Source organism: Myotis brandtii, unplaced genomic scaffold (assembly GCF_000412655.1).
Source record: "Myotis brandtii unplaced genomic scaffold, ASM41265v1 scaffold123, whole genome shotgun sequence".
Lineage (NCBI taxonomy): Eukaryota > Metazoa > Chordata > Mammalia > Chiroptera > Vespertilionidae > Myotis > Myotis brandtii.
The window spans coordinates 14,377,805-14,391,678 of NW_005354291.1; the positions used below are offsets into that span (position 1 = coordinate 14,377,805).

The 13,874-nt window shown below is 39.7% G+C and overlaps 1 protein-coding gene and 1 long non-coding RNA gene across 2 annotated transcripts in view; one reads left to right on the forward strand and one right to left on the reverse strand.

Moving 5' to 3' along the window:
* Nucleotides 1-609: 609 nt before the first annotated feature.
* Nucleotides 610-13,010, reverse strand: LOC106724886. The gene is made up of 3 exons (XR_001360722.1): nt 12,734-13,010; nt 8,163-8,290; nt 610-913 (listed from the first exon to the last, which is right to left on the reverse strand). It is a non-coding gene; the product is annotated as an uncharacterized LOC106724886 (long non-coding RNA).
* Nucleotides 13,011-13,795: 785 nt separating this feature from the next.
* The window catches only part of ARFGEF3 (ARFGEF family member 3), a 132,813-nt gene continuing 132,734 nt past the window's right edge, over nt 13,796-13,874 (forward strand). The window contains exon 1 of the mRNA XM_014533926.1: nt 13,796-13,821. Coding sequence (XP_014389412.1) covers nt 13,796-13,821 — 26 coding nt within the window. The remainder of the gene's footprint in view (nt 13,822-13,874) is intronic.

Sequence of the window (13,874 nt, forward strand, 5' to 3'; positions counted from 1 at the left end):
TTTTATAATTTATACTAGAGGCTCGGTGCACAAATTCATGCATGGGTGGGGTCTCTTGGCCTGGCAGGCAATCAGGGTCGATCTGGGGCTGCTGGAGGTTGGCCAGCTGGCCATGGGGAGGGGCCACGGGAGGTTGGCTGTGAGAGCATACTGACCAACAGGGAGCAGCTCCTGCATTGAGCATCTGCCCCCTGGTGGTCAGTGCGCATCATAGCAATTGGTCGACTGGTCATTCGGTCGTTCAGTCGTTTGGTTTTGTTTTTTTTTTAAATATATATTTTATTGATTTTTTACAGAGAGGAAGGGAGAGGGAACAGAAACATCAATGAGAGAGAAACATCGATCAGCCGCCTCCTGCACACCTCCTACTGGGGATGTGCCCGCAACCAAGGTACATGCCCTTGACCGGAATCGAACCTGGGACCTTTCAGTCCGCAGGCCGACGCTCTATCCAGTTACGGCTAGGTTTTTATATATAGAGATTTTTTATTGATTTCAGAGAGTACAGGAGAGGGAGAGAGAGATAGAAACATGAGTGATGAGAGAGAATCATCAATGGACTGCTTTCTGCATGCCCCCTACTGGGGATTGAGCCTGCACCCCTGGCATGTGCCCTTGACCAGAAATCGAACCATGACCTCCTGGTTCATAGGTGGGTGCTCAACCACTGCTCACCCTCTGCATCTCTCTGACTTCCTCTTCTGCTTCCAGATGGAGAAAACTCTCTGCTTTTAATGGGGTTGTGTACTTAGGTTGCACCCACCCAGATGGTCTCCACTGTGCCAGTAATGTAACATGATCACAGGAGTGACAGCTCCTCACATCTACAGGTTCCATCCCACACAAAGGGGATAAGGGGGGCCACTTTAGAATTCAGAAAACAGTCCACAAAGAAGGCGGGGCCAGAGCACATCTGAAAGAAAGAACAGGTTCTAGATAAATTTATTTTATGTAAAAAAAAGCTTATCCCAGAGTGAGAAACAGTGTATTCATTCAGTAGATATTTATATGTTGACATCTGATTATTAGGATTAAAATGAGCAAAGGAGACATGAATCCTCGCCTGATGAAGCTTAGAATTGACCACAGACAGAACTGCATGAACTGCGTGTAGGGACAGGGAGTGGTCCACAGTTTGGGGACAGAAACAATCCCTCTAAAGAGATAATACACGGTAAAGGTAATACAGAGTCACATGGGTGTGTTTATAACACAAAACTTAGATATGTGATGTTTGAAGGTTTTTAGGACAAGGCGGGGAGTTTTAATAAGCAGCCCCATGGCCTTTGGAAGGAAGAAATAGAGACACTTAACCTTTCTTCTAGAGACCTCAGGTTGTTAAAACTTGCCCAGGTGAGCTTTAAAATTAAGCACCACTGCCTCTTGAAATCATGCTTTTTTAAAAGGCTGAAATGTGCTGATCACAATTTCTATTTTTTTAGAATGTCTAAAAACCTACGACACAGCACAGGACGTATGCTATTCGTTGCCTTGATGGCATGGTTATAGAGTCCTTTACTAATCAGAGCATCATATAAATAACACGGGGTAAAGGAAATACCAGGGCTTAGACCATATTGTGTCTTGCAAACACCAGGGCCAAAGCATTGGGCCCCTTATGTTATCTGGGATATAGCCCAGGTGGGTTTCTAGCACGCTGGCTATTGGCTTTCTCAGCCAGAGTATTTAGGATGTTCTGGGACCTGAACATCAGCTACTCCATGGTGCATGAGGAGAATGGGTTCAGGCCAGAGGTCTTCTGAGGAACCTGCTTAGCACTGACATTCCAGGGCATCTCTCTGGATAGGTGAGAACTGTAAACAAAGGGAAGAGAGACTAGAGAACAGTGATAAGCCAAGAGGAGAAAGTGGGGGTGGGGGTGGGGGGAAAGAGAGGATCTCTCAATGTGCCTGGTCAGTAATGGTAGAGTGAATTTACAGTTCTCCTCCTAAGGGTCTAGATGACACTGTCCCCCTTAAATGCAGACTATGCATCACATTTAGTGCTGTCCCAAAGTCTTGGAGCAGTAGCCCAGATCTCAGCTTTTTTTTATTTATCTCTGAAACAACATTATGGTAAGAGAATCAGATTAGGAAATAGCTGGTGTTTCAGGCTTGATTTTGCAACTAAATCTATGACTTTGGAAAAGACTCCAGATCTCTCTGGAATTCATTTCTTCAATCTGTAAGATGCAGGAGTTAGACTAGCTGATGAGAGCTATACAAATGGAGTGTAAAGTGAAACCAATTACCTTGATAATCTGAGCCTGAGAGGCACTTCCCCTGAGATATGAAGAAAATCAGGGCAAACATGTTGGAGATGATTCCTGAGGCTTTTCTAGGTAATTTCATAAGTTTCCCTTTTTATCCTGATATGTTTATATACAACCAATATACAATAAAGTTTTTATTGATGGAAAAATAAACATGATATCCAATAGATCTATCCCTGAATATTTGGAGACCCTGGGGTGAGAATAGGAATGGAAGACAAATACCATATGTCTAATTATTTAAAAGTTATAAATCAAGGCAACAAACTGTGAAATGAAATATGTTCTGTCCTCCTGTCTTGACAAGTAGACCTTTCTAACAATCTGGAAGGGCAGGTAGGAATTGAGAAAACAGGGAAAGTTGACTTCCAACCCATCCTCATTCTTTTCCCACCTCTGGCTCCTTCCTGTACTGCCTGGACCTCATGTACCCCAATGGACACACCACTCACATGCCAAGCTCTGGTCAAATCCTCTGCAGACTGAGGCCCCTTGGCAACCACATAGGCCTGGAAGTGCATTTGGATCTTGGGAAGATGGACTTGGGCTGATGAGCAGGAACTTGTGGGATGTGGGTACCCAGAACATGGTCCAGAGGGCACTGGATGATCATGTCCCCTTGGCCTTGTGGATTCCAGGTCCCGTGGGGAGGGCACAGTCAAAGGCTGGCTAGTGTGGGACCCTTGAAAGCCAGATACTGCAAAGCTTTGAAGCAGACTGACCGGTGTCTCCAGTAGAACTGACATCTGAACACCTTTGCCTCCTGTGCACATGGTGGAACACGCCCTGCGGAGCCCCAATGCACGCAAAGGAAACACTATCCGAGAGGCTGATGGCCCGCATGCCTGCTGGTGCCCCGCATGCCTCTTTCCATCCTCTTCTCAGCTCAAGCCGATGGGGGACAGCCTTCCCTACCTTCCCCTTCCCTTGTTTCAGGAAGTCTGTTCTGCCATCAGCACTTAATTGTACCTTTTAATTCGGTCTGGGGAAGTCTTCTGAATTTTGTTTAAAATTTAAAGCAACATCTTTATGTGCCTGAGAAAGGACTAGAATGATATAGAATATATGTTAGCAATGGTTATATAAGGGTAGTAAATCACAGATGATTTTGACACTTTTTAATTTATGTATATTTTCTACAATGAATGTCTTAATTCATTTAAGAGAAATACAGGTCATATGTTTTCTCCAAAGATTATTTAAGCACATACAAGTATGCAACACACAAATGGTGTGATCTGGGACATAAAGCTTTGCTTTCATGACTTATTTTTTCTTTTATTCTTGTAAACACAGTTCTACCTCATGCTCTTGTCATTACAGATAAGGATTCCAAGATATAGGGTAACCATAATTAGGTCAACCATTCTCCTACAAGTGGATATTTAGGTTTTACCAGCTTTTCACTGTTATAGGCAATGCCACAACAAACATCCTCATGTATATTTCTGCAAGTATTTCCTTGAGATATATCTCCAGCAATAAAAATAATGGATCAAATATGATACACGAATGGATGAATATTAAGAAATGTCCCTCCAAAAAGGTAGCACTCATCTTCATTTGCACTAAAAGTGTGTAGGGGTTCTAACAAATGCTGGCCAAGACTGCAGTTTACAAATGTCATTTTTGTCAGTCTGATAAATGAAAAGATATGATATCACCTCGACTTGATTTCTAGCTCATTTTGAATGATATGGGACATATATATGGGCATCTGTATTCCTTAACAAATTAAAATTAAGACTCTGCACAGTGCTGAACTTAGGGTGACTGGTACCCAGAGCAGGAAGTGTGCAGAAGTAACCTCTCCCTTCTTTGAATCTGTATCCAGTGTTATTTGCTGGTTGTTTCTTGTAAGATTTGTGTGTCTTTGCAACCTGACTATGAGCCCCTTCATAAAACTGACCTCACATGCCTCCAGTTTATGAATGTAGTAAAAACAGAAACAGAACTGGGTGTAACCTTACCCAGTTACAAGACTTATTTGTTTATGATAAAATCCAAGCTTCTTTCTGAGGCCCCAAAGCTTCTCATGATCTGGTCCTTGCTAATCCTGGTGCCACATCACCTTCCTCACCAGGCCCCTCCTGGCCTCCCTACTGTCCCTGCAACGCACCAAGCGCTTCCCTGTGCCAAAGGTTTTGCAGTTACTGCTCCCTCTGCCAGGAACACATGTCCTTAAGCTCCTCAAAGCTCAGCACAAGCTTATCATTCAGGCATCATTGTTTTCCCCACCTTAACCAGGCAACCCCCACGCAGTTACTCTAACACATCACCCTCTTTATTTCATCTAACATGGTCTTTGGTTGAGGGTCCCTAAGACCACACTCAGACTCAATGATGTACTAGAAGGAACCCCAGAGCTTAAGTAGTAGTTACCGTTATGGCTGTGGTTTGCTATAGTGAACGGACACAGTTTAAAACCAACCAAGGGGAAAGGTGCATGGGTGAAGCCCCGGAGACACCAGGTGCATGCCTCCAGGTGCCCCTCCCGTGGACTCACACAGAGGTGCCCTCAGTTCTCCCAGCACCAGTGTGTGACAACACATTGGAAGTGTGGCCAACAGGAAGTGCACCCAGCCGTGGTGTCCAGGGTTTTACCAGTTCTCCTGAAGACAGGCCTTTCTTTGGGATATGCAGGGTTTGAACCACCTGGGCCTGCTGAGCTAACCCTCTCCTGTGCGGTCTGCAATGTCCTTGTTTACCGACTCATTGCTGTTGACTAGCTCCCCCAGTAGAAGATAGTCCCAAGGCAGAAAGACCTTGTCTGTGTCATCCCGCGGCACACCCAGAAATTAGCCCATGGCTGGGCACAAAGACTCAATGCATATTTGCTGGAGGGATAAATGAACGAGTAAAAGGAACATTTGAGTAAGTATTTTCAGTAAGTTCCTCTTACCTCACTTCTTACAGAAATTTTGTCACACGTATACACCTTGAGAGCTTGGAAGGAAATTATAAAACTTAACAGTTTCACAGAGAAAAACAATCCTCTGAAGTTAAGTCTTATTAGCATAAAATGCCAAGCATTCCTTCAAGCAATATTTAAATCTTATAATTATTTGTCTTGGCATGATAATTCTATCTGAATATGTCAGAGGTTTGAAAAATATTTTGGCTTTGTAATGAATTTCACTTTATTGCAAAGCCTGACTGTCTCAAATTATAGTAATAATTCTACTATAATGTATTCTGAAAAATTTATGAATTCCTTTAACTTAAATTTCAGTAGCATCTTAATCTCTTGAACTTCCTGATATAGAAATATCTTTTTATCTAATGTCATAATTTCTTGCAATGTATTCCAGTGGGGTAAAAAATCCTTCAGTAAATGTGATAAGTCTCCAATATAGAACATTTCTGGGGTTTCTTGGGGAGGGGGGGTGTTTTATGATTACATTACCTGATACTTAGCTCTGCCATCTGCTCTGCCCACTAATTATAAATGTCAGGAGAAGAACTCACAAACGTATAACATAAAAATGATTTAAAATCTCTGTATCTGTTTCTTTCATTAAAAAGTGCTGCTAAGAAGACATTATTATTCATGATTATTCATGATTCAGGCACAAATTATGAAGTGAACTGGTTATACATGACAGAACAATTTGTTTCCTGGTCTAAAGGTTTCCTGAAGCTAACATGATGCTGGGCTATAACTACATTGAAAATTTCATAGCATCTGCAGCATTATGGCACAACAGAAAGTAAATTATTTAAGGGATGATGCTTATGGTAGGGGTGACCACGCAGAGATAAATAGTTTCAGCTGTATTCACACTGTGGTTTGAAACGAAAGGAATTGTTAGGAAAAAAGAGAACAAGATGTGAAGATATATATATATATTCATAATAAAATAAATCCTGCTGTAGTAGGATAAATCTAACTGTGGACAATGAATTTAAGCTCTAATTAAAGCCATAGTTTCATGATATTTGCACTGTTCCTGTTTTAAAGAGAATAGGTCCCTTGCTTTTGGAAAAATCATTGCCCTGATAAGTCAAATACTATATACTAGACTCTATAGTAACCATATACTTTGGTAATAATTATCATCACCTGGGTGCTTATTAAGATCACAACTTTCTAGGCTCCATGCCTATAGAATATGTTTCTATAGTAAGGGAGGGGGATATAAATGTTATTTTCCAAATGGTATTCTAGTTCAACAGGAAATGTCCTAGACCAGTGGTTCTCAACCTTCTGGCCCTTTAAATACAGTTCCTCATGTTGTGACCCAACCATAAAATTATTTTCGTTGCTACTTCATAACTGTAATGTTACTACTGTTATGAATCATAATGTAAATATCTGATATGCAGGATGGTCTTAGGCGACCCCTGTGAAAGGGTCGTTCGACCGCCAAAGGGGTCGCGACCCACAGGTTGAGAACCACTGTCCTAGACAAACCACACAGTTATTATCAATAGGTCATGGTATATCTTTCCCAAAAATCAGATTTGGCGATTTTTGCGGAATTGTTACTGCTTCCTTAATGTTCATAAACAGGGAACTGCTTGGACCCTCAACACTTCAAGGATGTCTTCTGTGTATCCTTAGTTGCCTCTCTTTCCCATTTCCAAAGTTTTAGTCCTCTATCTAGTCTCTTCTCCTTTTACACTCAACAAGTGTCTTCCTGTTCCACAAGGAAAACAGAAGCCAGCAGATATAACTCCCACAAATTCCTCTTCCACATCAACAAACTGAACACTATCAAAACTCAGCCTTCTATCTTCCCCTCCTTGTCTGTAGAATGGCCTTCATCCCCTAACTGGGCTATTGACTCTACCTAAATACCATCTTTCCCATCTCCTTAGGATACTTGTTTCACTCACTAGTCTGGCTGCCTCCTGCCTCTTCAACCTCTGCCTTTATGTCTCATTTCTTTCACATAAACATACTTCCTACCAACAGGCTTTTTAATCTCAAATCTGCCGCTGGCCTAGTGTTTATCAAATTTCACTTTCTACCCTTCAGAGTGTTGTGAAAACTCTTTTTGGAAATAAAGTAGTGTGGAACTTAGGATATCAGAATGCAATGCACATATTGTAAGTTCGAGCTGTCTCCATTGCAGCAAATACTGTGGACAACTGAGTTGAGTGGCAGCTGGTGGAGATGATGTAATGACTATACATTGGCTGGGAGCCAGCCAGCCAGCCATTCACTCTTCTCTTCACTGGTTTCTCATTTGATTTTCTGGATTTGATCATAATTGTATCAGGAGAGCTAATGTTTTACAGTTTAATTTATGCCAACATGACGAACAGTTAACCATGAAGTGAAGTTTAGAAGAATTTTATCCACTGTTGGCAAAGGCAGCAAGATTTCCCATCAAGTTTTGGTTATAAGTTAATAACTTTCAATGTGCTTCTGGATTAGGCATAACTGTTAGGCATTTTTGACTTTGCAATAATTGTACATTTTAATAAAACTTCTACAAATTGCCCTTAAAATAACTCATTAAATTATTAGAAGAAATAATGCTGATGTGAAAAACAGAGGCATGTTCTGGTTGCTAGATCCATAACAATGACAACATTGAGAAAAAAATGTTTCTTCTAACCAATAAATTTATAAATTTGAACTATTTTCCAAAAACAATAAAATGCAAGCCTTTTAAATAAAGATTAATTATAGCTTTTCAAATGCTCAAAGCCATGAAATGTATTATTTGCAATGATTGTCTTGCAAGTGAAAGCTTAAAATCTTATCCCCTAAAAAGCACCTTGTATATACAGCAAGTCAAGCTTATTGGTAAGGCCTCAAATATTTTCAAAGAAAGAAAAAAAACACCCATAAATTAATCAACACTATTTCGTTAGGTTAATGAGAAACTATTACTATATATTTAGTTGCATATGTATATCAAAAGACAAAATTACTCACATAGTTGCTGAAAAAAATTATTGTCTGCAGACATGGGTATAGTGAATATGATTCTTGATGATAGATCAGCTGAGAAATGTGAAACCATGCTTTTAAGTGATAACACATTCTCTTAACAAATTTTAGTTCTGCAGAAGATACAAAAGAGAATTAGGCAGAAATGAACAGACACAGGTTTATGATTATACTTAATGAGAGCACTAACATTTATAGTATTTACTCATAAATTACTAACCCTTTAATTTATGCCAAAGATATGTGACAAGATAACTTTTATAAGGCATTTATTGTGTTGTTTAAATTTAACCTAACATATCACAGGTTTCAGTAACCTGATAGAATTGGAAAAAATACATTATTTGAAAAACATAAACCGGTAAATTGTAATGGAATTGTAAGTGATTTAGAAGTAAGGCCAGGAAATATAGAGTAATTTAAAACATTACTAGAAACTACCACTTACATTACTATTTGGAATCACTTTTCATACATTTAAAGATTTGGCATCCTAAGAATTCTACCTAATTTCTTGAACTTGAAAACAAAAGTAGTGATAGTTGTTTAATTTCATTAAGAGAAATTTTTACTTTTTGATATGCTTTGTTCAGAAATTGGAGCTGAGGCTGAGATAGGTGGTCCCCACCCAGATGGACTCTACTGCACAGGGTGTGTCTCTGGAACTGTCTTCACCAGCAGGAGAAGGGAAGGATTTGTGTGACTTCTACATCTGAGGCCTGGGCTCATCTACTCTCTTCCTCTTCTTATGAAATACAACATAGCCTGTCTAGGACCCACCTTTGATTACACAAATGGGAACAAATCCCTAAGGGGTGTGATCTCCTGGAACTGCTGTACCAACATGGACCACTGACTCAGGAATTAATTTAAGTGAGAAATAAGTCTGTGTTCTATATAGTACTATATCCTTGTGTCTTTGTCAAAGTAGCTTAGCCTTTCCATTATCTAATACATGAATTCTATATCATACTGAAGTTATTGATTATTATGAGGAAATATTAATTAAGCTTTATGAACTAAAGAATGGGAGTCACATTTTTTTCTGTTTAAAAGAAATCTCAGCCGAAACCGGTTTGGCTCAGTGGATAGAGTGTCGGCCTGCGGACTGAAGGGTTCCGGGTTCGATTCCGGTCAAGGGCATGTACCTGGGTTGCGGGCACATCCCCAGTGGGAGATGTGCAGGAGGCAGCTGATCGATGTTTCTCTCTCATCAATGTTTCTAACTCTCTATCTCTCTCCCTTTCTCTCTGTGAAAAATCAATAAAATATATATATATAAAAAAATGACTTTAAAAAAAAAAGAAATCTCATTTAGCTAACATTTTTGAGATAATATTTAAGCAAGAAAATTGGCATATGTTTTTTTCAGTTTTAATTAACTGAATTTGGATCTGTAGGGGAAAAGTAACAATATATTTCAAGATGTTGACTATATTTGATAGTTACAAAATACATTTTAAGTAATCACCATGGTAGTATATGTCCTCAACATTTTGCAAGACAGGAAGAGAGGGAGAGGGAGAGGGAGATAGAAACATCAATGATGAGAGTGACTCATTCATCAGCTGCCTGCCCTGACCAGGAATCAAACCATGATCTCCAGGTTCATAGGTAGACACTCAACCGCTGAGCCACGCTGGCTGGGAAGAAGAGAACATTTTTAATGAAGATACTTTGAATTGAATAAAAGTAAATATATTAATGTTATTGCAATTCTGTTTTAAACTTCTAACATTTCCAAAAAAGATATTTTGGATACCAAATAAAATTATTTGTATAAAAGATCCATTTGTTTTTCAAAATCCTAAGTCCACATATGAATTAAAGTTGATGCCCAAAGTAAAAACCAATTACTAATGCTTTGTTATTAAAATACATTGAAGAGTGATAATAAATGTATCACTATTTTAGATTAAGATTTAAAAAGAATTTGCTAAAATTTGCAATTTCAGTTGCTATTTAATTGTTATTAATAGCATCCACAGCAACTTATTTGTGTGAACCAGATTTTTTAACCAACGTAACTAAAAACAGTGGGAAGAAATAGACATCAGCACCAAGCACCTTGGCTGTGCATGTAGCATTGTCCTCCTGTCTCCAGCCTGGAATAAATTTAAAAACAGACAAACATGCCTGCAATCATGAATAAAATCATATTTAATAGTAACTCTATCATATTTGACAGTACATATTATTTTATAAATAAAACTTTTGTTTGTTTTTAATCTATACATTATCTATGTGTATACTGGGTGGTGATTTTAAAAAAAAGGGTATATTCTGTGAGTTGACATTTAAAAAAAAAAAAGTGTTTTAATGTTTCCCTCCCTTTCCTCCATAGCCAGCATCTGGAGTGGGTTGTTTATAAATGTGTTTCTACCTGCGCTCAATCCTCTGCAACCCGGCTCTCTGCCCTCATTATGATTCTGGGGCAGGCTTTCTAACTCAAGTCTCACATCCATTAGATTCTTTTCTGTGTTTATCTTTGTCCATTCTGTTGCCATTGACCTTGTTGCCTGATTATTTTAATTTCATTTTTATGCCACCTAAAAAAAACCCAACACTTGGCAATTATAAAAGTAAACATGTTTAAGGGAAAAATAAACTCACCGATAACCCCACCAGAGAGAAACACTATTAACATTTTATGTTTGTTTTCCAGTTATATGTATGCATGTATATTTAAAGTTATGTGTGCATCCACATCAAATATTTAAATAATAAAATTGAAATCATTTAGCACATAGCATTTTACAATCTTATTTAGCTATATAGAAACAACTTTTCATGTTATTCAAAATTCCTCTGCCATATTATTTCTTTTTTGTCAATTTTATTTTTAATCAGTTTACATTCAATATTATTTTGTATTAGTTTCATAGACTTATTCTTCAAGGCTATGTAGCATGCTGCTTTATGGATACATACATCATAGGTTATTTTTCCATTTCTCTATTGTTGGACATTTACTTAAATAGTTTTCAATTTTTAGAAATAATTGAATGACATTAAAATCCTTGTAGAAAATCTTTACCCACTTCCATAGTCACTTGCTTAGGATGAATTCCTAGACGTGAGATTGCCGGGTCAGAGCCTTATCTATGCTGCATACACATTCAGAATCCCTCCAGGAATGTGGTACCCAGTCACCCTTCCACCAGCACCTGGGACATGAGAGGACCTAACTGACCTGCTCCTTAGTAACTAGCAATACCATTTAAAATCTCTTAGCCAATTTGATTGATAAAAAAATCTTAATTTATTTACAAGTTTGTGCTCTTCCTCTGTGAGCTGACTACCTATTCATTGCTTCTTTTTTTTAGGGTGTGTATCTGTTTTTTAATACTTTGTAAAAACTCTTTTTATAAAGTTATTCAAAGTTTATGTCTCTAAAATGGTTATTTTTCTAGTATCTTTGTATCTTAAGCAACTTTTTTAAATTATAAAGATAACAAATATTCTTAAAAAGTAAAAAATAGTAAAATACACAAATTAAAATGTGATTTACTCTCTTTCCTCCTTCAGTCTACCCATCAGAGTGTCATCTGTTTTTTAATTTTGGATGGAACTTGTGACAAACAGGTTCTACATATTGAAATAATCAAATCTATTTACCTTTTCTTTTTCAGTTTCTGTCTTAGCTGGTTGTTAGAAATAATCTTGATGCAGTAAGAGGAGTATATTCATTTACATTTTCTTCAAAACCTTTTATGGATCAGTTATTAAATTTAACTTTTTAACACATTTATAATTTATTTTCTATATCATATAAAGTTGTGACCTATATTTTTCCCAAATAGTTAAGAATGTAGTCTAACATAATTATATTAACGACTATAATGTTAATGATAATAATACTTTTTTTTTCAGCACTGGAAACCTTTCTCAAAGGCTGGCTTCATGGGATGCGGATGGTGAGTTGCAGGGTCCTTGGGGGCTGGGACTTTGCAAGTTTGCTTGTTAGTAAGAGGTACCAAGAGGGCTTAAGGAGAAGTATGAACACACCACCCCTGCCCCCCATCTGTTGGACGCCTTCTGTGACACTTCCTTTCCTGGCTGCCTTCCCACACCTGGGGGTTCTGATTGCTCCTTCTCAGCCTCCTCTTCAGGTACTTGGGCCTCTGCCCACCTTGTGAGGGTAAGTGGTCCCCAGCTTCCTCCCTGCCATCCTGCTTCTCCCGTTCCATCCACTGCCTCCCAGCAACCTTTGCTAAACCCGAGGCATCAACAATTCTCAATACTTGATGCTTTCAAATCCTCATTTCTATCAAGAACCCTGATCCGAGTTCCTGCTGAGAAATAAAACACCCCATGGCTATCTCATTATCATTCCAACCCGAACAGGCGCAAAACCCAGATTTTATGAGTTCAAACCCTTCTCCCCTCTCTTCTTTAACTTGGAGGACAGGCCACCATCCTCCCATTTTCCCAAACAAGAAAATCAGAAGTCATCCCATATGTTACCACACCAGTCAATAAAGCCTGCTGCTTCTGCTCCCTACGTATCTCTTGTTATTTTTCCCTCTATTCCTTTCCACCCACCACTGGCTTACCTGATTTCTAGGTCACTGCAGAATCTTCTGTTCTCCCAGCAGCCAGCCTACCTCTCTGCAGTTTATCCTCCTCACTTCCACTACAGCTACATTTCCAAAGAAAAAAACACTATGCTTCAAATCCTCTTACCTCCCAATCACAGCTTTCACAACAGGGGGGAAAAATGAGATTTCCAAATGAGATTTCTGCTTTCTCTCCATTTTCTCCAACAACCACCCCAGGGCCTCCATCGGTGAACGACTTGATTACTGAAACTCGGGGCACTCTCAATATTTGAGTCCCTGGCTCACACTGCCTCCCCCATCGGGCCACCCAGGTCGCCTCCCAAGTTCAGCCTAAGGGTTCTTCACTGGGGAAGCTGTCCCTGTGCGCTCCCCTGCACCCTCATCCAAGTCAGATAGCCCTTTGCTGCTGCGTGGGCCCTAGTGCGCCCCCTTCCTTCCCCCTCCACCCTCCGGAGGAAAACAATTCAGCACAGGAAAGGAAGGGAAAGGGAGGGAAGTATTTCATAAAAGGGTTTTGAATTTAAAAATATGTTTTGAGTCCAGCTGCTGTTGGTTTGGGAAGTCCGAGTCTCTGGGCTAGGTTTCCTCGTGTCGTGTGTGTGTGTGTGTGTGTGTGTGTGTGTGTGTGTGTGTGTGAAAGGATTAAGGAAAGACAGACAAGAGAATAATAGCTGGGTCTCGGTGGGACGCTGCTCCCTGAAGAAGAGACAATGCCAGCGCCCACAAGCCGTGTCTTTATTTTATAGCAGATGCCACGAGGCAAAGTAGGGGCGTGATCACGTTGTTTACAGCATTCTCGTGAGTTTCAACCTCACTCAATTACATGAACCTAAACTCTATCACAAGGCACTCCGTGTTCGGACCATAGGTTCAAGCTTACAACCACAGCCGTTGGCTATGATTGTCTGGGAGGGCCCTGCCCTCCAGCTGGGACTTGCGCGTGGCAGCGAGAGGACCCTGTCCTTTCATTAGTCCGAGGCTTGAACCTGGCCAAAACACCATAACTGTGCCCCACAGTGGACAAGACAGTGTGTAGACATCTAAGGGCCTTAAGAGATGGGGCGCGAAACACGAGAAAACTCGTGAGCGGTCCTTAACAGATGGGGAGCGAAACACGAGAAAACTCGTGAGCGGT